At 37.7% G+C, this 24756-nt stretch overlaps 1 protein-coding gene across 1 annotated transcript; it reads left to right on the forward strand.

Moving 5' to 3' along the window:
• Nucleotides 1-22158: 22158 nt before the first annotated feature.
• Nucleotides 22159-24167, forward strand: tac1 (tachykinin precursor 1; the record flags this gene model as incomplete). Its single annotated transcript, XM_081375656.1, has 5 exons — nt 22159-22293; nt 23173-23275; nt 23422-23445; nt 23925-23981; nt 24121-24167. The coding sequence occupies exons 1-5, from the start codon at nt 22180-22182 to the stop codon at nt 24165-24167; spliced, it is 345 nt and encodes a 114-aa protein (XP_081231782.1). The 5' UTR covers nt 22159-22179.
• Nucleotides 24168-24756: the final 589 nt, after the last annotated feature.

A 24756-nucleotide genomic window follows, 5' to 3' on the forward strand; every position in this document is an offset into this window, starting at 1 on the left:
TAGTGTGTTACTAATGCTTTTCTTTGAGACTGTGGTCCCAGCTCTCTTCAGGTCATTGACCAGGTCCTGCCGTGTAGTTCTGGGCTGATCCCTCACCTTCCTTATGATCATTGATGCCCCACGAGGTGAGATCTTGCATGGTGCCCCAGACCAAGGGAGATTGACGTCATCTTGAACTTCTTCCATTTTCCAATAATTCTAATAACAGTTGTTGCTTTCTCACCAAGCTGCTTGCCTATTGTCCTGTAGCCCATCCCAGCCTTGTGCAGGTCTACAATTTTATCCCTGATGTCCTTACACAGCTCTTTGGTCTTGGCCATTGTGGAGAGGTTGGAGTCTGTTTGATTGAGTGTGTGGACAGGTGTCTTTTATACAGGTAATGAGTTTAAACAGATGCAGGTGCAGGTAATGAGTGGAGAACAGGAGGGCTTCTTAAAGAAAAACTAACAGGTCTGTGAGAGCCGGAATTCTTACTGGTTGGTAGGTGATCAAATACTTATGTCATGCAATAAAATGCAAATTAATTACAAATTAATCATACAATGTGATTTTCTGGATTTTTGTTTTAGATTCTGTCACTCACAGTTGAAGAGTACCTATGATAAAAATGACAGACTTCTACATGCTTTGTAAGTGGGAAAACCTGCAAAATCAGCAGTGTATCAAATACTTGTTCTCCCCACTGTATGCAGGGCGCGAACGGAACACAGCAAGGGATGGGTCTGCCTCCTCGAGGGGCAGCACTTGCAAGTTCACCACCTGGTCCCTGAAGGGAGTGGTGGGAACTTTGGGCACATATCCAGCCTAGGGTCTCAGGATTACATGAGAGTCGGGCGGCCCAAATTACAGGGATTCCATTGCCTGTATGTCCCTCACCCTCTTGATGGATATGAGCGCAGTCAGGAGTGCTGTCTTAAAAAGGATCTTAATCTCAACTGAATGCAAAGGCTCAAAGGGTACTCTCTGTAGGGCTGTTAAAGCCACAGAGAGGTCCCAAGGGGGGATGATGCGTGGTCGAGGAGGATTCAACCTCCTCACACCTCTCAGGAAGCTGATGACCAGGTCGTGCTTACCTACGGCCAGTGGCAGTCAACTTAAATCCTCCATGTTCCATCCAGAGACCACAGATGGAGGTTCCAGAGGTCTGGACGTGGGTGCCATATGTTGCCCCGTCCCTGAGCAAGTATGTCCTTCCTCAGGGGAATCCGCCAGGGAGAAGCTTTTGTGAGGAGCATCAGGTCAGAAAACCTGGTCCGGATGGGCCAGTATGGCGGGACCATCAAGACCTGCTCCTCATCCTCCCTGACCTTGCACAGTGTCTGTGCGAGCAGGCTCATTGGGGGAAACACATACTTACACTGAACAGAAATTTATTGTCATATCAGATTGCAGAGGCTTAGTTTCATTTTACTGCACAGTTATGTTTTCTGGAGGTGTACAGGAATTTTTATTTTCTATGACACTGCAGTGGTTTATTTTTAATTTTATATCAAGTGTAGTTTAATTTTTTGCATGTTCTGTATCACTCTGTGTTGTGTTTGTTTCCTTTATCTGTTTTGAAGATAACTGAGCCTTTAAATATCCTTTGTAAAAGCATTATGAGGCATAAATAGACCACTTTAGATGAGCTCACAAAAATAGTTAACTGACAACTACTAAATGTTTTAGAACTACCTGAATTAATCATGAATTACAGTCGGAAAATGTGTTAATAAAGCATTTATTAACACACTGAGTAACTATTACTGTCAAAATAATAAGATGTATAAATGTACCTTTAAATAGTTTATTAATCATTTACTTACACTTTCTAAATGATCATATGAACCACTGACAACTCCTAAATTACTGGTTTGTAAATAATGTAATACTCAATTTAGAAATAATCAATTGATCATTAATAAAGTATGAAAATACAATTATTAAACACATTATAGATATGCTTATAAATCAAGAGTAAAGCATTTATAGCTGTATTTATAAACGGCTTACTAATATCTATTAATGTAGGGACAATGCTTTATACATGATGAATTAACTATTTACTAATGCTTAACTAATGATTTATAGTATGCAGTTATTATAAAGTGTTACTCATAACTCTTACAGCAACTCTGTTACATTTATTTTACTTTAAAATATATATTTTCATTTAATAATTATTGCTAGAAAACAGCAAAATCACACAAATCAGGATTTTACACTGTATTTTAATTATTCAGACCATTTCTACATGCTAATCTCATTTCAATTTCTATTTTTTTTACACAAATTGTGGAAATCATTTGAATGAATATTTGTATAAAAAAAATTATCAATAATTATACTTCAGGGCTGTTGAATGCTTGAATCTGATTGGTTGAAGAACGTTCTAAGCACCTGCTCACATATCGCGTCGTTTGCGCGCGCAAGTTCGTTATTTCAAATGTAGCCGCGCGGTATGCGCACTCATAATGGAAGCAACGCGGTCTCGGTGCGACGCGCTCGTTTTTTCCAAGCGCGTCCGCGCCGCATCGAGATAAATGTTTTAAGATGTTTTTATCTAACCCCCGTTAGATATCACAAACCCCCGTTACTAACTCTAAAATTACGTTTTGGAATTAGCAACGGAGGCATTGGTTTAGATGCGTAAGAAATTAGTCCTACATACAACAGCGTTGTACGAGCGTTGTATGAGCGTTGACAAAAACTTTACAAACGTCTTTAAATACATTATTATACATATTCCTTACCTATACAAGCAAACATTTGGTCAAAAAGACTAACTAGCCTCTGTGACATCTCAATTTCACACTAAATTCGCAACCCCTTGCAAGCGTGTTACACAGTTTTTAATTTATTAATTTTTTATAGTAGAGTAAAACATTCAATATAAATTAAGTTAAACACATTCTTTACTGACAATGTGAAAAAAATAAAAAGTTTTTAGGCCTTATTTGTACACTATTAATAGAAAGTGCCTTTAATACCTATGCTCATTAATAGTTCATTCCACCTTGTAACTGAATTGATCTCAAAATTGAATCAAAGTTAAAAATCTCTTGAGAAGGACGCTATTTTAAAGTAGGCCTACATGAAAAGCTTTCCCAGTTCCTGTCCAATCTATCACTGTCATACATAGTTCTGCATCTCTCTCCTAAAGCATAAGCCAAAGTAAATAGTGATTTACAACCGTGATTCATCGGAGTATCCTCTTTAATTAACAAACAAGGATATGATCAAGGGCATGATCAACAGCATAATACATCTGGCATTATATTAATACATTGATGATTGATTCTTGCAAGAGTAATGTGACAAAGATTCATCTTATAGCAGTGATTTTAATATCCATAACAAACTAGGAGTCAAAAAGAAGGCTTTTCTGCATCTTTGTAAACATAATATCTTGTACATTTAAAAATATTACTAAAATATTAAATATACAATGGGCATGAAGAAGTATCCTACAGCCACTTAAATGCAGTAGCTTTCCAGATCCCTCAGCTCAACCAGGAACATGTTATTAGATGGTGGCATTGGTCCACTGTCATTTTATTATATTATTAATAGCTGTATGAGTGCATTGTTTAATGCCGGATTCCTGCAGAGTGTTATGGTGTTGCAGGGAAGAGGAGAGGCAAGGATCTAATAGCTAGCAGTCTTTATTCCACAACCAAACAAACAAAGATTATCCAAACTGAAAGCCAGAAGGAAATAATCCAAACATGAAGATTTAAATCCAAACAGGAAGACAATAAAAATCCATCCGGGGAACAAAATGTAACAGCTTTCCTACGAGAAGTAAAAACAACGACTCACAAACAAAGACTGATACACAAGGGTATATGTACACAGGCAAAGAGGAAAGAGAATAACAAGGAACAAGTGAGACTGATACAGGGTAACTATGGTGAGTAACAAGGTTAACTAAGGAAACTAAGGCAAACCACTTGGGAAACACTGGAACAAGGGGAACAGATTATACAGTTCAAGTCACTTCAGTTTCCGGTGAGAGTATGTTGTGCGCGCCTTGCTGCCGCTTCTCGCTGGAACTTTTGTTTGTTTGTTTGTTTGTTTGGCGTCTACAGTGTCATCTCCTTCCCAGCTAAACTGAACGTTTGCTTGTACTTTATTATTGCCATTTCCCTGTGAATTTTACTTTGGACATAACGCGGACACTGACACCTTGCCAACTCATCACTGGCACTCAACTCACACTACTCTGCTGCTATCTGCCGATCTTGGCCCTACTCTACTGTACCTTCTACATAGATGTCTGGTGAGTCTCGACTCCCTCGCTTATCTATAGTGGACAGTTTTTTTAATGGTCGGTTACCCTATCATTCAATTTATCTGATAAGGTCTTCATACTGCGTTGATTATACACGCAATGACTGTGCATTTCATCCTGCAGTTGAGCTGTTCAATGGTCGGTCTCCCACAGATAAGGCTACTGTGCTTTGCGCACTACTAACTGAGACTTATTGCTCCTCACTGAAACATGGCAAACTCCTAATGACTATTTCCACCTAAATCTTCTCACTCCCTCTGGATACAGCTACCTGGCCAAACCTCGTTTGACATCATGGGGTGGTGGCCTGGCTCCACCCCTGGAAACTTCTCAAAGTTTCTGGTACATCTCCAATGCTCTTGATTCTCCTGTATCATCCACCTAAATCTATCTCATATTTCTTCAGTGAACTGCGTGAACTGTTAACCCTTTCCTCTGCCTTATCGCTTTGTGTTATATTACGTGGTGATTTCAACGTACATGTTGATACTGTTTGTGCAGAATCACGTGAACTCTTGTCATTGTTTGAATGTTTCAATCTTGTACAACATGTCGATTTTGCTACACACTGGATCTTGTCTGCTGGTCTGCATAATGTTTCCGTACTTGGTTCTCAAATTGGACTGTCTGATCACCTCCACATCGAACTAAACTGTGAAATGCCTCTTCCCCGCCTCAGGGTGAAATCCACTATACCTCAACCTCAATTCTGTTAATCCTTTACTGTTTTCTGAATCTGTACAAACTCATCTCTCTGATATTACTGAACACACTAGCTCTCTCGATATCCTTACCTGTATTTCCACTGCCCTTGATATACATGCCCCTCTTAAACGTAAAGGTGTACCTTCTACACCCACGTCTCCCTGGTTTACCCCTGCACTTCGCAATCTAAAGACAGTTGGTCGTCGTCTTGAATGCCTTTACTGGAAAACTGGTTTGACTGTTCACCTTACTGCTTACACTGACCATATCCAGTTGTACAAATCTGCTATAAACACTGCAGTTACTACTCTACTATTATTAATAATGCATCCTCTCGACCTAAAGCACTGTTTTCTGTAGTCAATAAACTCACCAACCCTCCTGCACCTGTCAGAAGTAACTCAGCAGACCTCTGTGAGTCATTCCTGCATTTATTTCAAATTAAAATTGATATCATTCATAATCATTTCCCATCCATGATCTCTCCTGTCTCACTGCTCAACTTCAAACACATTTGTCATCTAACAACCACTATGAATGTTTTCAATCTGGTTTTCGCACCCTCCACAGCACTGAGACAGCACTTCTTAGGCTTGTCAATGATCTCCTTATGGGCACTGATTTTTCCTCTGCATTCGACACAATGTCTCAGTATTCTCATCTCACGACTCTCTGCTCTTGGTATTTCTGGAACTCCCCTATCCTGATTCACCTCCTACCTGTCTGGTCGGCAGCATTACATCTCTATCCACCAGGCTAAGTCCATTACTGCCTCTGTCCCACACGGTGTTCCCCGCAGGGTTCTGTTCTTGGGCCTCTTCTCTTCATCTTCTACATGCTCCCATTAGGTAACATCATCCGTCATCATGGCTTTAAATTCCATTGCTAAGCAGATGACACCCAACTATACATCCATTCTCAATGCAATGCTCCTTTCCCCTCAAATTCCATATCAGCTTGTATTGATGATATAAATGCTTGGATGACCAGTAATTTTCTGAAACTCAACACTGATAAAAACAGATCTACTTCTTATTGGTTCACCTCAAATTACATCCCATTTCTGTGTTGACAATGTTAATATTGCTGGAGTTTTGGTTCAACCTTCCACCACTGTCAAAAACCTTGGTATAATATTTGATTCCTCTCTTTCCTTCCTTCCACACTTCTCCTCACACACTCTGCCTTCTTTCACCTTCGTAATATCGCGTGCTTACGTCCATTTCTGAATATCAGCGATGCTGAGACCCTAGTTCACGCTTTCATCACTTCACGGCTTGACTACTGCAATTCTCTTTTCTATGGTTTACCCTATTCTATAAATAAGATCCAATATATTCAGAACTCCGCAGCTAGGGTCCTTACATACAGAAAGAAAGCCTCCCACATTACTCAGATTTTACACAGACTTCATTGGCTACCCGTATGCTTTCGTATTCAATACAAGATACTCCTTATCACATTCAAAGCACTCCATGGTCTTGCCCACGTAACCACACAGACAGGAAAAGTTTCAGGGTAAGACTTTGACAATTCATCGGGGTGATCCAACAAAACTGGATTATCAAATACTTCCAACAAAGGCAAAACCTTCCCACCGGCCAAATCATTGGCAAGGAAAAAATCTACCCCATTCACAGGCAAACGCCCACGAACACCTACTTTCACAAATCCTGTACACAATTCTGACTCTAAGTGTATCTGATAACAGAACTTTGACAAGGCCCATCTCTATGCCTTGTACCAACACATTACTGCCACAGAAAGTCTGTTCAGAGAACGGTAGTACTTCTGCAACTATGAAGGATTGCATTGCCCCAGTATCACGGAGCATTTTAACTTTTACCTGTACCGTAGACTTTCCAGTGACAGAAATTAACCCTTCAATTAGAAAAGGTTCATAACTAGAATCTGGCTTGTCACCACGCTCAACTTTGACAGCAGAACCCTGCTGTTTTCGTTTCAACATGAGACAATCAGCAATTAAATGGCCAGGCTTGTGGCAATAAAAAACATTCTCTGTCTTCCTTTGACTTTGAGTTATTTGGTTTCGGTCATGGCAGATTAATCGGGTTCACTGGAACAAACACAGCTTTTTCAGGACGGGCAGAAATACATTTTTATGTGTCAGTGCAAATTCATCTGCAAAAACAGAAGCTTGAGACAAGGGTGTCAATTTCTACTTGTTTAAATAAACGACAACATGCTCGGGTATACAGTTCTTAAATTCTTCCAAAAGAATGAATTCTCGCAGGGTTTTAAAATCGGCTACCTTACTCGACGTGCACCACTTGTCAAATAAAATGCCCTTCTCCCCAGCAAATTCAATGAATGTTTGGCTGGAATTTTGTATAAACCACTGTCTATAGGCTTCTGGTACCAATTCATACACACGCAAGATTGCAGCTTTCACTACATCATAATTCAAACTATCCTCTAAGGATAAAGTTGCGCAAACATCCTGAATCTTACCAGTTAATTTGCATTGTAAAAGCAGAGGCCACACTTCTCTAGTCCAATGGAGTGCAGATGCGATATGCTCAAACACACTAAAATATTAATCGACTTCTGCTTCTCGAAACTACGGCACAAGAGAGATATGCTTACTCACCTCAAAGGTGATTCCCATCGACCCGGCCCCCGTCGGAGCATCAGCAGTCTGCGAGGGTTGTATAGCTGGAACAGGTGTACCTATTGCTGCATTCAACTCAAGTTCACGCAGCTTAATCTGCGTCTCCGACCTCGATTTCTAGTCTGCGGACTTCGAATCGAAGTTCCATTTCAGCCCGACGGTCTTCTGCCCGTTCCCGCGCCTCCATTTGGACTCGCGCTAAGCGGACTTTAAGCCGTGCATCACCTACAGACTCCACCGAGTCCAGAGAAAAAGGCTCAAAGTGCGACAGAATGGCCTTGGTTTCAGAATCCTCCACCTCAGCAAGTCCACCCTGCTCCTCCTCACCAAACATAAAAGGGCGACCGTCAGAAACAAAGGAACCTTCCCCGACTACTGCAGGCAGCACCAGAACACCCAATTCCACCAACCTTTGTGATACAGTAAACTTTATCTCCCTTTTAAGGGAATCTGACACAGTTTTAGGTAATAGTACCAAATGTAGGTAATAGTGACACAGTTTTAGGTAATAGTTAGCCGGTTAGCCGGAAACGTACACAATATGAAACACAAAACTATATATTTTGAACACCTGATGGAAAATATCTACATCAATAATTATTCATACTTACAGGTTGTGATTCTGAGGCGCAAGTTGGTCCAAATAAACTGGTTACTGACCCTTCTCTCAAAAGCAAGATTTTGTGAATCCCGCGTTGAACTCAGGAAATAAGATATGAGAAGCAGTTGTCAGTAAAATCCCGCGTTGAAGGGCGGATCAAGTTGTTCACGGGCGGACGTTCAACATAGGCGGGCATTATGCAAAAGTGGGATTCGAATTACAGACGACTCGTTGCGGTGATTCTTCGCAGAGTCGATTCTTCCTTTGGGGAGAAAATAACTTTCGGGCACCTTTGACTTGACAACTTTGCAGAACGTTTACATTCACAAAGTATGTCTCCCTATATCTGACACACCCAATCAGACATTCAATCAAATTCACATATCATGTGGGTATCACTAATGTCAATTTCTTGGACACATGCATATCAATTGTTGATAAATTGATTTTGAGGCTAAAGCTCAGAACCTGTATACAGATTTCAGATCACGGGGATATTCTAATAAGTGGCTCGATACTGCACTTGAGAAAGTTCGTATTTTACATGCACAGGAAGAAAGCTACTTTATCACAAATAATAGAAAGAAGAGCTTCTCATGTGCTTTCAAATCCACATATAGTCCATTGAGTAATGACATTAGGAGGGTTATTAAGAGACATTGCCACATTATTCAAAGCAATCCGCAGTTATTGAATATATTCAATGATCAACCACTTTTTGTGTCTTCTAGGAGCTCTAGTCTGAGGGACAAGCTTGTTCATGCGAACACTCACATCTCTTCTCCGTCTACTCTTGTCGATGCCCAGGGTAATGTTACATGCTTTAATTGTACTTCTTGCACCAGATATGTCAAACGTAAATCATTCACACATCCTTCTACACTAAAAAACATACAAGATTAGACAATTGATTACTTGCAAGAGATGTGATCTAAATTATCATCTGCTCGTGTTCACTGTTAAATGTAGGCAAAACCACACGTGCATTACGCACAAGAATAATTGAACACACAAGTGTCATTCGAAGACAGGATGATACATCCCCTATCTATCGCCACTTTAAGTTTGCCAAACATTCTTTGTCTGACATGAAGTTCCTGGGCATCGAGAGGACTTTACTTCATAGAAGAGGCTGAGATAGAGAAATAAGAAATTGTTGCAAAGGGAGGCCCTCTGGGTCTTTGAACTTAACCCTCTACCGCATGGTGTTGCCATATGGCAACATACTCTTTGTGTTCATTTCCTTGCCACTGTCTCTTTAAGAAAACATTCTCATGTTTTTTGTTGGAATGAGACGACCTTAGTTTAGCCAATGCTGTGCTTTGTTCACTAAATCTGTGTTAGTGAGCACTTCTCCAGAACTGGGATGTTTTCAGCATCCAGGAATTGTGCACAGATCCTTGCAACATGGGGCCGTGCATTATCATGCTGCAACATGAGGTGATGGTCATGGATGAATGGCACAACAATGGACCTCAGGATCTCTAAAATACACCTGTGTTCATTGTCCATAACATACAGCTGCCCATACCATAAGCCTTTTTTTTTTGATGCTATAATTGAATACCTGCATTATTTTTTCATGCATGCCAATTATCAGACTCTACTGGAGCTCCACCTGTGATAGAGTTGTACTTGTGATACTAATTTCAGCTGATAACCCCTAATTGCTTATTTACCAACAAAAGGGTGAATGTTTGCACCGTTTCAGCGTTCGTGGCTCGACTAGTCGAGACTGTTTTCCAAGATGGATCCTGCCTGTAAATGCGTAATGTACTGTCTTTATAAAGTATCTTATTAAACTGTCTGTACACTTACAAAGTTCTCAATGCTTCGGTTTGTATGTAGGGACCCTCATTATGTTACCGTGTTAGTGTGAGGCTATTTTGAGCCTTGTTAGTGGTATTAACTAGCGATGTTATGAGCTAATCTGTTTTTATAAATAAAACTCTTTACATTCGATTTTCATGAAAACGCATCGCAGGGAACGATCGACTCGGTAACCATGTGTTAATTACCCCTAGGTTCATTTTTCACTTGATTTGTCCTTTAAACTTCGGGGTTCGGGTAGTAACCCCCGCGCACAAAAAGAACTACAAAATTCGACTGCTTTACAGCATAGGCTACCTCACTTCCCCCAACACGTCCTCACATGCTGTTGGACTTGTAAGTATGCTTATATTGTATATCACTCGGAGAAGCTTTCACTCGTTGGTGTGAGCTAAAAAGCACCATGGCGTTCTTGTTGATGGATTAGTAACTTAGACATCTTTGGAGGCTAGCTCGATGTTCGATGTCCGACGATTTGAAGCGCGTTGTGTTTATTACCAAAGTCCTTTTATATAAATTTTCTCTGTTATTACCCAATATGTTATTACCCAATCGAACTTGTGTAACTGTCCGTCACACGTTTTACCGTCCACAGCATTACTTGATAGACAAAAATAGGACACGAATGAGCATCAAACAGAAACAATCCGCTTACAGAATGTTCGAGGCGCACATACAATACAGACTGCCGAAAGTTAAACAGGGCGCGCGCAGCTCTTAAAGGGGACACACCTTATTTCCACTCGTTACAGCTTCCATCCGACTGAACAGGGACCGGTACAGTGTTGCCAACTAATTTTCAGGAGAAGTTGCTAAAGCAAGATCAATTTGTTGCTAAAAGTTGCTAAATGACGCAGTGACGTCATTGCGCTATGACGTCATTACGTAATCGCAACGCAACACTACGCCATTATGTCACACGTTTATTATTTGAAATGCTAATTTAGATTTGTTTGTAAAAAATAAAAATAATAATAAAAAAATATATATAAATAGGCATATATATATATATATATATATATATATATATATATATATATATATATATATATATATTATATACAATGTATACATAGGCCTACATGCATACAGTATTTGTAAAAGTAGGGTAATACAAACAACACTTTTTCATGATCAGATTTTTTCATTTTTAAATACAACATTGATATTGTACAGTTAAACACTTTACAACTACATTTAATGTAGGCTGTTTTCTTATCAACCAGTGAAACATGAAATGTGTTTAAATTATTTTGCCAAAAATGCAAAATGCATGCTACTGCTGCTGCTGCCGCCCGCAGCCTCTCTGCCTGGCTATATAGACCAGCCCCGCCCCCTGCGCTCGTTGTCTTTTGTTTTCCGGTTTTCACAGCGATTTCCGCACAGGAATTATGAATGAACCGCTCTGTCTATTTAGCTAGCTTGTACGTGTGTTGTTTGGATTAGAATCACTTTCCAAAAGTTGCTAAAAGTTGCCAAATAAATAAAAAAAATTGCTAAATTTGTTGCTAGGTGCTTTTTAAATAAAAAGTTGCTAGGGTAGTCTGAAAAGTTGCTAAATCTAGCAACAAAATTGCTAAGTTGGTAACACTGGACCGGTATACAGGGGGGAGGGGATCAGGCCGTGAGTGAAGAGACTGCTCTGCGTGAGTGGTATTTACGACAGTAACGTTAAATACAAGTAGTCCACAGCGACTCTAGGGGTCGTTGTTTGACCAAAACGGAATTCCTACCTAGTGTGGCTTTAATCAGAGTTTCATGTTAGTTAGTTACTACTGTAGAATGTTAATGTGTTCCTGTCTAGTTATGTGTAGACGGAACTGTATTCTAAAGTGTTACCCTTATTTTGTATGGCAGAGCTAATAAAATCAGTATGCTTCTCATTGCAGGTGACAATCAATCAATGATGACAAAATTGCAATATTCAGATTAAAACAAGCCTCCAGCAAAAAGGTTCAAATGATCAACATGTGTTCAGACATGCACTGGGCTGTTAGATGCTTGAGAAACAGATTGTGTTGCAGTTCACTCTTCTGCATCTATAAAACTTAACCACCTCTCCATTTAACCCAAGATTTATATATTTATTACTTTAAACAAGTAATTATCTTCCACGTTTATTGTCTGTGCTTCGTGAACAGGAAATTACACTGAAATTATAGGTTGCATAAGTAGCCCGAGTTGCCTTTTTAACAGAATGTGATTTTGTTGAAGTGAAAGTCACCCACTGTCTCTTATCCATATCAGCCCACGTCCACCTATCCTCTGATATTTGTGCCCAGTTCAGTCATAATGACCATAGTAAAAAAAAAGTGTGCTTAATTGTTTTGAATGTGTATTTCAAATCTAAAAAGTATATTTCTCAAAAGATTTACTTACAGATAATATAGTATTAATGAAATTAAAGGCCACTTAAGTGTACATAAAGATAGTAAGATAGTAAGTTCAGCTAACTGCATTTAATATAAATGCAAACAATATTACACTGTAAAAACAGTTATATATATATTTATATAAAAAATCAAGGTTGAAACTCTGAGGGCTGTTATTGTCCATTTCTTAGAACAGGACAGTAATCAGGCACTTGAATGCAAAGAATGATCTGAATTATGAGTTACGGTCCACTGTCAACCTTGTGTGGGAATAGAAAGTGTAAACAATTTCAGTGAATGTTTATTAATATAAGGCCTTGACAGAAGGCTTCAACTCACCAATAATGATTCTGACGAAGTTGTTTAGTGTTTTTCAAATCTCAAGGAGACATTCCCTCAAAACTGAAGACAAAATGCACGTTAACAAGCACAAAATTCATTTCATCCATGGCTATTGTAAGTAATTCATTTTGAAAATTTTGTTAAAGTCCCCCTGTAGTCAATAATTGTATCCCTTAAAACTCATCTTTGATCACCAAAATGACATATTTAAAAAAGAAATCCTGTGAATTTTTTTTTTTTCATGACTTAAAATAGCTTGAATGTACTCTACATCCTTGCTTCATTTAGTATACGTGGTCCATGAATATGCTAATTAGCCCTGCCTCCACTCGGCCAACTTACGGAGGTAAACGCTGCACAATGGTATCGTTCTTTACAGCGTCGGACACACAACGGTAATTAATTTGATTAGCCTTTTGCTTGGCTATGTTAGCAAACAGCTAATAATGTGTTGCTAATGTTACACATATGTTCCCGTTCTGCCTTCTAACAATCATAAGAAAAGCTTTCAACAACTCAGAACATCAGTGGAGAAAGGCAAATATCTTAATATACATCATACACCTGCTATATTGCTAAATCTACACAATTATTCATATCAACAAAAAAATATACCGGGATAACCTGGCATCTCTCGAGACTCCCCTGCTAGCTTGCTGTTAATTATCCTAAAGCCTGCCAGCACGTTGACATGATTGGTTACAATGTAGTTTTTGACGTCAGAAACACCAGCGATTTTAAACCGCGTTTTTGAGACTGTCTTTGGTTCACTGCAGTTTTAAGGAGAAAATACTCAGCAATGGTGTTGACCTAAAAACACCCCATATAAACAACATTAAAAACTGGATTTTTACCGTAGGGGGGACTTTAAAATAATTCAGGAAAACAGTAAATGATATTTAAGGGGTCGTCTTTTACTTTCAATGTCTTTGCAAATAATTGTGACTTTCTTTTTTTCTATGGAACATAAAAGGAGAAATTTGTAATACAATGGGCACTTTTGCATTTGGTCGATGCTTTAAAGGAGAACTCCGGTCAATTTTAACATTGAGCTCATTTTTTTGTACATTTGGAGTGCTGTCAATACAGAGAACAACGACAAAAATCGGTGTTGCCTACACCGTGTTATCCTCTTTTTACAATTTGCACCCTGTTGACTTCAATGGGGCAAGTTTTAAACCTGCTTTTAGCCTCTTAACATCCTTGATGTGTCATTACAAGTGCCCAGCTAATGTGAGTGATTCCTTCAGAGTGATCACGGGTGAATCTGACTGCAGTAGATGTGAAAGATATTAATAAAAACTATGTTATTTCAGCCAGCACACATACCTGTATTTACATCCTTATTTCGGTCGAAGTCCATAGCAATCGATTGTCGAGTTCACACGCATAGGTTTAGTCACCTATAATCACGCGCGTGAACTCGACAGTCGATTACTATGGGCTTCGACCGAAAACAGGAAGAAAATACAGGTATGTGCGCTGGCTGAAATAACATCATTTTTATTAATATCTTTTCACATCTACTGCAGTCAGATTAACTCGTGTTCACTCTGAAGGAATCACTCACATGGCTGTGCACTTGTAATGACACATCAAGGATGTTAAGAGGCTAAAAGCAGGTTTAAAACTTGCCCCATTGAAGTCAACAGGGTGCAAATTTTAAAAAGAGGATAACACAGTGTAGGCAACACCGATTTTTGTCATTGTTCTCTGTACTGACAGCACTCCAAATTTACAAAAAAATGAGCTCAATGTTAAAATTGACCGGAGTTCTCCTTTAACCCAAAGTGACTTGCATTGCAAATTTCATCAGTTCATTAATTCCCATGAAATCAAACTCATGACTTTGCCATTGCTACCACTTATAGAACGCTCTACTGCTCAAGTGGTCAAGCTCCGAAAAGAGCAAAAGATCTATCTATCTATCTATCTATCTATCTATCTATCTATCTATCTATCTATCTATCTATCCATCCATCCATCCATCCATCCATCCATCCATCCATCCATCCATCCATCCATCCATCCATCCATTATTATTATTATTATTATTATTATTAATAAATATTATTTTAAATATTTAATATATTATATTTTTTCATATTTATGTAAACTATTCCTTTAAGAAGAGTTTGGTCACAAAAATGTGGTCCTGCATAAATATACATTTTGCTCTTTCACTGTTCATCCTTAACCTTTTTACTTATTAATATATTCTTTTGAATTTCATGCACATTCCCAAAGAAAGAAAGTTGTTGAATAGATGAAGAAACACCTTGGAGTTTGCTAGTAACTGCAATTCACACCTAATTTGCCCTGACAGGTTTCAGGTTTCATCCCAATTATCACCAAGCATGTCCAGACGTCTTTATATTCAACCCCCCCAAACAATAAAATAAAGCAATGGTTTTCTACACAATAAAACGGAGGTGGTCAGATCTTGACATTCCGACCAATTATTGTGTCATAGGAGCACAAAGAACTGTAAACAAGCTATCGGACATCCTGACCTATTTTCATTTTCTCATTAACATACCTAGTGACATACTGATATCTATTCAAGCTACTGCGAACATTAGAAGACACTCATTTTCACCTGTAACCACAAGAAAGGTGCCCTGTCGTGACTTCACAGTGGGACAAAAGCACGAGGAGAATGAACATGTCACTGATGGTTTTTCACGGTGAGGATAATTGGGGCTGGTTGACGTCCTCCTTTCACTGATGGCCACCCCCTGGTGACGCAAGTGAAAGGTAAGAACCAGCCCACTGCAGCGAGAACATGTGAGAGAGATACGTAACGTGCCCTCCTACACACCCCCACTGAGTCAACCACACACACTTACGTAAAGCTCAGCATGTCTGTGGCTGATTGATGGTGTTCTCGTGTAGGACAGTAGAATAATGTCCCATTGCATTAGTAGAAAGAGATTGCACTTAGTCACACATCCCTTCAGTCAGGGAAGGGGGACAATGACATCATATCAAATACTCCATGGCGAGCCTAATCAATCACACTTTTCAAATTAAAGATGTCGAATTTAATTTGATTCATGGAAGCAAATAAGATGCACAGCCAGGCAGGGACGGTCTACTTCTGCGAAAGTCACCGCTGAGTCCGATATTACATCAAAGTAACAAAGCTGGGAGCGCTCCAAGAGCTTATGATGAAACATGCCAGAAAAACAAAACCAATCTGAATGTGGGGAAATAGCATTATGTTCATTTTTGACTGGATTTATTCATTTTAAGACATAGGATGAAGAAGAAACGTGTCCACCAAATCAAAGTCATGCAGTCAAACTTACATTCAGAAAACTGCAGTAAAAAACACGAAGAGGAAATGACATCATAGAGAGGACCACTGCAGACCCTCATGATGGTGTCAATCAGTGTCTTAAATTATCAGATAATTTCTGCTTGTTATGATAAGGCAAGTTACCCTTGTGAAAAAGAAGTGTGCTTAATTGTATTGAATGTGCACTTGCAGTGCACTTCAAATCTTAAAAGTACATTTTTACTTGCAGATATTATAAAATGAATGAAAAGGCCACTTAAAAAGTGCACTTTGTGATAATGTAAAATTAAAATTTTGATTCAAAGTACATTTTGTTTATTAATCTTTTGTTGTGCTTTAAAGTACACTTATTTTGATGCCGCTTAATAAACAAAAGCGCTTTATTGTAATTATAACTAGTGTTATTCGATATTACATATTACACACAGACACACACACACACACACACACACACACACACACACACACACACACACACACACAGTAAGTACGTATGTATATGTACTTAATTGCAACTTCATCATTACAAATGTGTAATTAAAAATATATTTAAATACAAGACACAAGTTTCAACAAATGATTGTCAGTGCATTCGGCAGTACACATTAAACATATTACAAAGACAATATAAGTAATTATGACATTTCATATAACGATGTATTTCAGTACTTAAGTGGGTCAAGTTCAGATAATTGAAAGTATAATACATTTTAATTTAATTGCAATTAACATGCAAGTAATTGTCTGAAAACATTACATTCATAAAATATACAAAAAAAACTATTATGTACTTTATTATGTAAATAATATATGTCCACTCATTTGTATACAGAGTTAATGGAAAAATGCCATATTTTACTTGATGGTTACACAACATTGCATTTTAAAATTTAATAAATCAAAACAGTATTCGTTTATTTTTTAAACGGTTCATTTTTAAAAACATGCCGTGTTTTTTAAAAAATATATATATATTGTGGACACTCATTGACCCATTTCGTGATGAAAACTGCAAAGGCAAATCCTCTACTACAAAAGCACTTCGGAGGCTCCATTAGCACAGCTGCTTCAGTGTTCTCTATATTCATAATCACTGCATTCCAGTCAGGGATAATAAACATGGTTTAGGGTGACTGAAAGCGCTGCCAAGCCCCCTCCCTCTATGCTTGGCAGGGTCAGGCCCATTCAGCCCGCATCAGGAGTGCAGCGTAAGTGTACTACCTTAATTAAAGTCTCCCCCTTAATGGGAATGTCTCTTCTACTGAATGGAAATAGGAAATTCAATAGAGCATCTAGAGGACATGAAAAATACGAGGGAAGCTAGTTGTCCATTGACAGGACAGGACTCATCTGTTCCGGTGGGGAGACCGGATGGAGTCACATTTGCCAGATTGCTGTATTTTTAATGAATGCCCAGCATTTGCAATTTTGCTTGAGCGTCTTAAGTGGTCAATAATGCTCAATTTATGCAGGAAAAACACTTGAATTTCTTGTACTTGCTTATTAACAGGATATATATCTCACAGAGAATATATATTATTCTGAAGGAGGTCAAGATCAACCAAAGGACCCTGTTGAATGAAATTTGGGTGTTGGATTTCTTTTAATCATCTGTCAAATTGAAAATATGATCACTTATAAAGGAACAAACCACATGATTTGAGACAATATTCAATATGGAACACAGGAAGCCCTACTAAGCAGAGCGAGATGGAGCTGAAGGTTATTTTGTTACCCAGACATGAATTACAAGAGCATATGCATGCCTACTATAACCAAGATAAATTGAAGGGAATTTCAAAGAACATACATAAAAATAGCAAAAAATAATTAAAAAAGAAATAATAATTGCATGCATGTGGCACTTTAAGTGTCGGACTGTGCTTGGAATATCTATATGGAAAGTGCATATTTACAATTGCTTTACAGCTTGCTAAGGTTTGTTTGCTCACTTCATATGCTGATTTGTATCCACTATATAGATACATGGTCATATCTACTGTGGATCTTCTCTAACCTTCTGGATATATAAACTAAAGCCTCTTTAGCCTAAAGGACAAGGGCATTTACATTAAGCATAGCTGAAATATCTTTAGACTTCAGTTTACGGTAAATGTTTAGTCATGCTTGGGAGGTCAGGAAGAAGTAGCATTATGTCTAAGTAATGTATAAGTTATGATGATGTTTTTTTCTAAATTTACTTTAGCAAAGTCTTAGGGGGGAAAAAGCATTTTAGCCAAAAGCAAATTCACATTTTGAAGCAATCTCTGAAAGTCTTGACTGCTGACATCAAAAATATTTAATATTGAGAACTCTGAAGTTTGCGCCGAAGAAGCAAAAATAGGGTTAAAGCTTTATAAAATAGGGTTAAACTGCACTCCTGCTTCACATCACAAAACTCACAAAAAGGTGGTCTCACGTCTTTTTCTTACAAGGTGAAACATTTCTTCACCTTCTAGTCAGTGTTTTATTCATGACACGGTGAAACAACAGAACACAAATCTAAGACAGATTGCGAGAGCTTCATTCAAACACAAACTGACCTGTCCTCCCACACACTGTCTGCACACTACCGCAATAACACTTGTACAAATAGATGATCCAAAGCAACAGCCTTACTACTGCCATTATGATCACCAATATTTGATAAAGCGCTTATTACATACTAAAATGTTCTGTGTCGAGGTCTGTAAATTTTATAACACGATCTGCTTGCAAAATATAAATGCAATCAATCCAAATGTCAAATTAAATGTTGGACTAATGCTTCTATCTGTCACAGGTATTCAGTGTTTTTTATGTTCTGCTGAATTTAGGACTGTTATGTTTAAGTTATTCATGGACTTTTAGTTTGCATCCATTCTCTTCCTGTGTTTTCTTCCGGTTAATCTGTTTCCTTGGTTACTCGTGATTTATACCTGTGTATTTCTATCCCTCAGTTCCTGGTCATGTTTCTTAATCCTCCTTTGGTTTTGGTATTTTGGTTTTGTTTAATAAGGTACTATTTGCACTTAACTTAACTCTCCTCCTTTGCCACACCACTAATGATAAAAAAAGGGATTATTTGATTATTATGGCTGATGCATAAACCTCAATAAACTTCATAAAACTTCTTGTATATGTTCAAACGTTTGGGGTCAGAAAGAAAGACTGGAATGTTTCTGATCAAAACATTAAAACATCTTACCGACTCCAAAGTTTTGAATCATAAGCTTGGTCCATTGGCTATTGGTTTCGACCTGCAAGACATGAGAAACAACATATAAGTAGTAGTAGTAGTAGTAGTCAAAAAAAAAAAAAAAACGTGATAATGCAATTTCTCTCTGCACGCTTCAGTTTCAATTCATGCTGTCTCACTTATAGTTGATATACAGTTCTAATGAGAACAACGTCTACCAATGTTAAAGATGTGGAAATGCATTGGTTTTTCAGATTCTTCAAAATGAACAAAACATTTTGTATATTAAAACCCAGGAAATGAGTCTCATTACCTATTTTCTACTGGATAATTTCAACTGACTTTCAAACAAACTGAACCGAACTTGTACATTTTTTGGAGTATTTTGATCCGTTTTGTGCATTGAAATGGGTTGCTTACATGATGGCTGTGCATTGCTAAAACTACATGGGATATATAGATTGTGTTTATAAAAAGAAATAATTGGCACCTCTTATTCTGCTTTAACAACATAAGCAGAGTAATTCAACCTGCAATCTTCAAACATTTTTGGTAAGTCTACCAGGAGAATAAAAAACACAACCATTGTTGAAAGAGAAATGAGGTCTACTTGTGCTCTTTTAGGGTGAACTGACCATTAGGGCTATTATTTTCTTTCTCTTTCAACGTCTCTAACTTTTCAGTCAGAATTGCAGAGTGGTCTGACTTCTAATGCATGTTGGGGAAAAACTAAGGAGTGTTGTGTTCTTGGAAACAAGAAGATAGCATGTCTGAATAATCAGATGGATTCATACGCAAACACATGCCATTGACTGTTGGTGTTGAGTTCTATAAAAGAAAAGATAATGAATATATCTTATTTTCTCTCTTCCATTCATTATCTATCTCTTCTTCAGACACACTTCTCCTTAGTATACTCTTCTCTTGTACCTTTCATCAACCGTGAGAGTGATTGAGAGTTCATATTTCTGAGTAAACAAATTCAATATAAAATGGCATATGAAGCAAAAGTTCAATTTCTCACTAGAGAACCATCAGCCTACTGTACACTAAAAACAGATCTGAAAGAGCTTTTTCTGATTTGACACCAAATTGGTGTAGTAACCTAATGCAATCCAGTTCATTTAGTCGTATTACAAATATGTTTGATGAACAAAACCTGCATGACCAAACATTACAGCAAAATGTTCAACCTGGATTTCCAGTTTTTGCCATCTATAAACAGATAGTGTCAAACATTTGGCTACAAATGATTTCTGAACAGCTGCGGGACAAAATGTTAATTACATCTTCTCATCAGAAGTAAAAACTAAAATCAAACAGGTTGTGCACAAGCCACTTTAATAAGTAAATGTCCACGACCCTCACGCTGCTGCTGGGGTTGTTTCAGTTGTGTAAGGCATTAGCAAGAAATAACATTTGCATTTGATATTAACACATGATTAAATAAAGAGACATCATTGTCGCTGATAAAGGCACTCGAGGTATGAAGTGTTATTCGGTCTGTAAAGACTCTGTGCGCTGAGACAAAAGTCCTTTCTCATGGAAATCAGTCATGTCTCCACTTCCTCCGTGGGTCATCCACCTCCGATGGTCCTCTTCCTCTTCCTCCTTTTCATTAAAAACACGAATTTAACCCTGTGCATCTGACTACACTGCCTCCATTAGAGATGCAATGGTTTAAAAATGGCACGCAAGTTTTGTGGGCTTATTATTACTTTTTATACTGTGGGATTATTATTATTATTATAATGTTAAGTGTCTTTAACAACTAAACACTTTAGTAGGTTATTTAAATGAATCATTTGATACAATGCACTTCTTCTGGAGCCTACATGTTTTTACATTGTACTTATATTTAAAAAAAATACTTGCATGTAATTATAGCATGTGATTGATTTCTGTAATTACATCTTTAATTACATTGTTTACCCTTTTCTTACACCTTAACCCACATAACCCTAATCGTACACCAAACCTGTCTAACTTTACTCATATCCCATATTGATAGCAGCAATTAACCTGAACACAATATAGCCTATTTTTAAAATGTAATTTAAAATGTAACATCCAGAACATTTTAACCTTAAAAGGGTAAACTCAAAAGCCATGAACAGACCACAAAAAGTGGTTATTAAAAAGAAAGAGAGAGGATGCTTTTAAAAAACAGCTTCATTCTGTTGAAAACAAGAGATGTGTTGAGCTGTTAGTTTCGGAGAACCCGAAACATAGGCAATCTCTCGTGGCTCTTGCAATTCCTTGAAGAATTCAAAATCTTGTGTTAGTTTATATAACACGGGAGAAAAAAAAAACAAAGGTTTCGGCTTCTTCAGTGTTTAATTCCTCTCATATGTGCTTTTTTTTCTATTTCCAAGACCCTTCTGAAGTTGCTCACCTCCTTTGACGCAAAAGAATCGTGTTAAACGAGCAATCTGCATTCATGTTTGCACAGTTGTAGACGGAACTTCGTAAAATATGCGTCGAATGAGTCAATCATAACGTCACCTGTCTGCAGTCTACATACTGATCAGCACACGTCCATAAAGTCACGGACTGTCCGAACCAGGACTATTTCAACTTTAGATAGCCTACTTCCTCTAGCAATGTGAGCGAAATATTAAAGAGGAGTGCTCTTCGTCATTGTGCGTTTTAAAGCAATCTGACTAATACATTTATTTGTTTTATCGATTTTAAGCGTCGGAAGGAACCTGTCACCTCCCTGTTGCATTGCTATAAAGCCGAGCGTGCGAGTCAGTACGGTCACGGAGACGCGCATCGGACGCGCGCATTAAAGAACTGTGTTATACGTGGAGAAATACTGTTCACGCACAGCTGAAAGAACACTGAACAACATACTCGAACAACACGACTTGAATCGACGTTTACCTTGCGTTTTATACTTTAAAGTGCTTTGGGAAAGGAAAAGGAAAGTTACTGGGTGAAACATGAAATTTCTCTTACCGGCTGTAGTCCTTTTTCTTGTTTTGTGCCAAGTTTTTGGAGAAGAATTGGGTCCAAAAGAAGACCTTGATTATTGGACAGGCAACAACCAGGTACAGGTGAGTTTTTAATGTTTGACTGTTGTCTAAACATGTCTTTTAGACTAAATAAAAGATACTGTAACTATTTGACACTTTTAGGGCTGGTTTTATTAGTCAAAACAACAACAAAAAGCATTCTTATCTTATATTGACTATATTATGTTAGTATATTCTATTATTAACTGTTAAAAAAATCTTATCTGTAAAGGTAATTATATTGAACTATGCTACTTTCATTATTAAAGCTCAGCTTCATAGAGTGATTATGTGATTAACAGAAAATGTCACAATTGACATTCCAGTGAGCAAATTACGTTGTAATTACAAATAAAGTTCTGTGTTATAATAATGTGCAAAATTATGTAAAAAAAAAAATTGTTATAATTTTACATTTTTTTGTTATCGATTCGGTAGGACGTAGCCACATATTCAGAATTGAGGAGGACCAAAAGCAATGATTTAGAAATTAACCATTAAATACATATAACATGTAACATGGCACATACAATAAACATTTTATCAGCTGTATTCATTGGATTTCACTGGGTAGTTAGAAAGGATTCAAGTAAAATATGCACAGGTCGCTGTCCAGTGCTGAATTACCCAATGCTCATATTGCTTGTTTGAATGGAGCACACGTTTCTCATTTGACATTGCGGGTTGGAAGAGAGCCAAGCACTTATGTCTCTCATGGTTTTTGTGTCTATAAACTGCATCTTTGCAACTGCTGTACCTAGTAAAGTATTTCTGTGCTCAAAAACTGGTGAATTCTGTATTGGGATGCATTGGTGAGTTGGTGAGTCAACATCTGCAAGGGTTCCAGTGATATTATAATGTGAGGAGTGGCATCTGTATGCTGGTGGTCTAATGTTCCACTAATCAAATCATCTCTTGCAGGATGAGTGGCTTCAGTCGGATCCCTTCAGAGAGATACTAAGACGTATGACGAGGAAACCCCGACCTCATCAGTTCATTGGTCTGATGGGGAAACGGTCCTCTGGTAAGACCACAGTCCTAAATCTCATGCATATCATTAAAAAAAAAAATCAGATGTTGATAATACGTTTTAACTAGAATGCAGCAAATGACAAAAAAAAATGCTTTTGACCTATAACTGACATCTCTTTCATTCTTCCACCCCCACAGCAAATGCACAGATTACACGAAAAAGTAAGTGATCTCAAAAACACTCCCCCATACAATGCATATATTATTTGCTAAATGCTTACATTTGCCTAAAAGCAAAGACACTTGAGGAGAGATTTACATATATAATTATACAACAACATTTTCAGTGTTTGTTTTTTTTCTCACATGAAGAAAAAGGTTTTTAGAACTCTAGAAGAGAGAAGAGAAATCTTTACAAATCCTTGAACTTTGCAGGTTTTATAGTCACATTCACAGCTTATTAAATGGAATCTTAAGAGTGTAAGCAACATGCTTCTTTTTAATGGAAGCTCACAACCTCAAGGTCTTTTTCACAGTAGAATAAAAACAGTTGTAACATCCTTCAACCGCACTCTAGGCTTCAACAATATAGCAGAACTGTACATATGTGTGTATGTATATATATATATATATATATATATATATATATATATATATATATATATATATATATATACATATAACTCTTAATTGTCTTTCAGGGCATAAAATCAATTCTTTTGTGGGGCTGATGGGTAAAAGAAGCCAAGAGGAGCCAGGTAGGAATGGCAAACCCTCTCAGTTAGTTTTAGGATAGCTGTTTCATCAATGATAGAAATAGTTATAACACTATTACAAACTAGTAGTTTTAAAATTAAGATATGAGTTATGTGTAACCCCAACCTTCTCTTTTCACAGAATCGTATGAATGGGGAACAGTACAAATCTACGACAAAAGACGTTAATGGCTAAAATGGATCATCGTCACATCCGCTTCCTTACGGATCATTTCATTATGTGATACTCATTTTTTTTTTTTTTTTTTTTTCAGGTCAGAAATAAACATTCTTATTTCACATTGTGAAATAAGGCCACACCTGTGCCAGTTTATTTATGTCAGACATTTTAAAATGGTTCAGCTGTGATCAAACGTGTTATGGGAAAATAATTCCCGATGTTGTGGAGCATTAAAGCAAAGCGTTGTCCTTTCTAAGGTACTCAGAGATTTGTGCTGAAAATGTCAATTTTAGTGCCTCATAGTGTTTTCACCATGACTGATGATGTTATAATACAGACAGTCCGGGTGTGATGTCATCCTGCGCATGTCTTGTCACTGCTACGAGCAAAGGTTTTGCTATCTTGATATCTGTGTGATTGTAGCTTGATATTAAAAATATTTTCTTTATTGGTGGAACTTTTAATTCCTTGTATCGTTGAATGTGTGGCGTATCACGGTCTAAAGGTCCTTTCACAATGGCACACTCACTCCACCTACAGGCTATTTTAACCATCTAGTATTCTTTTAAACCAGGCTCATTGAACTGTATTAACATA

The sequence above is a fragment of the Scardinius erythrophthalmus genome (genome assembly GCF_964197995.2).
Source record: "Scardinius erythrophthalmus genome assembly, chromosome: 10".
NCBI classification, from domain to species: Eukaryota; Metazoa; Chordata; class Actinopteri; order Cypriniformes; family Leuciscidae; genus Scardinius; species Scardinius erythrophthalmus.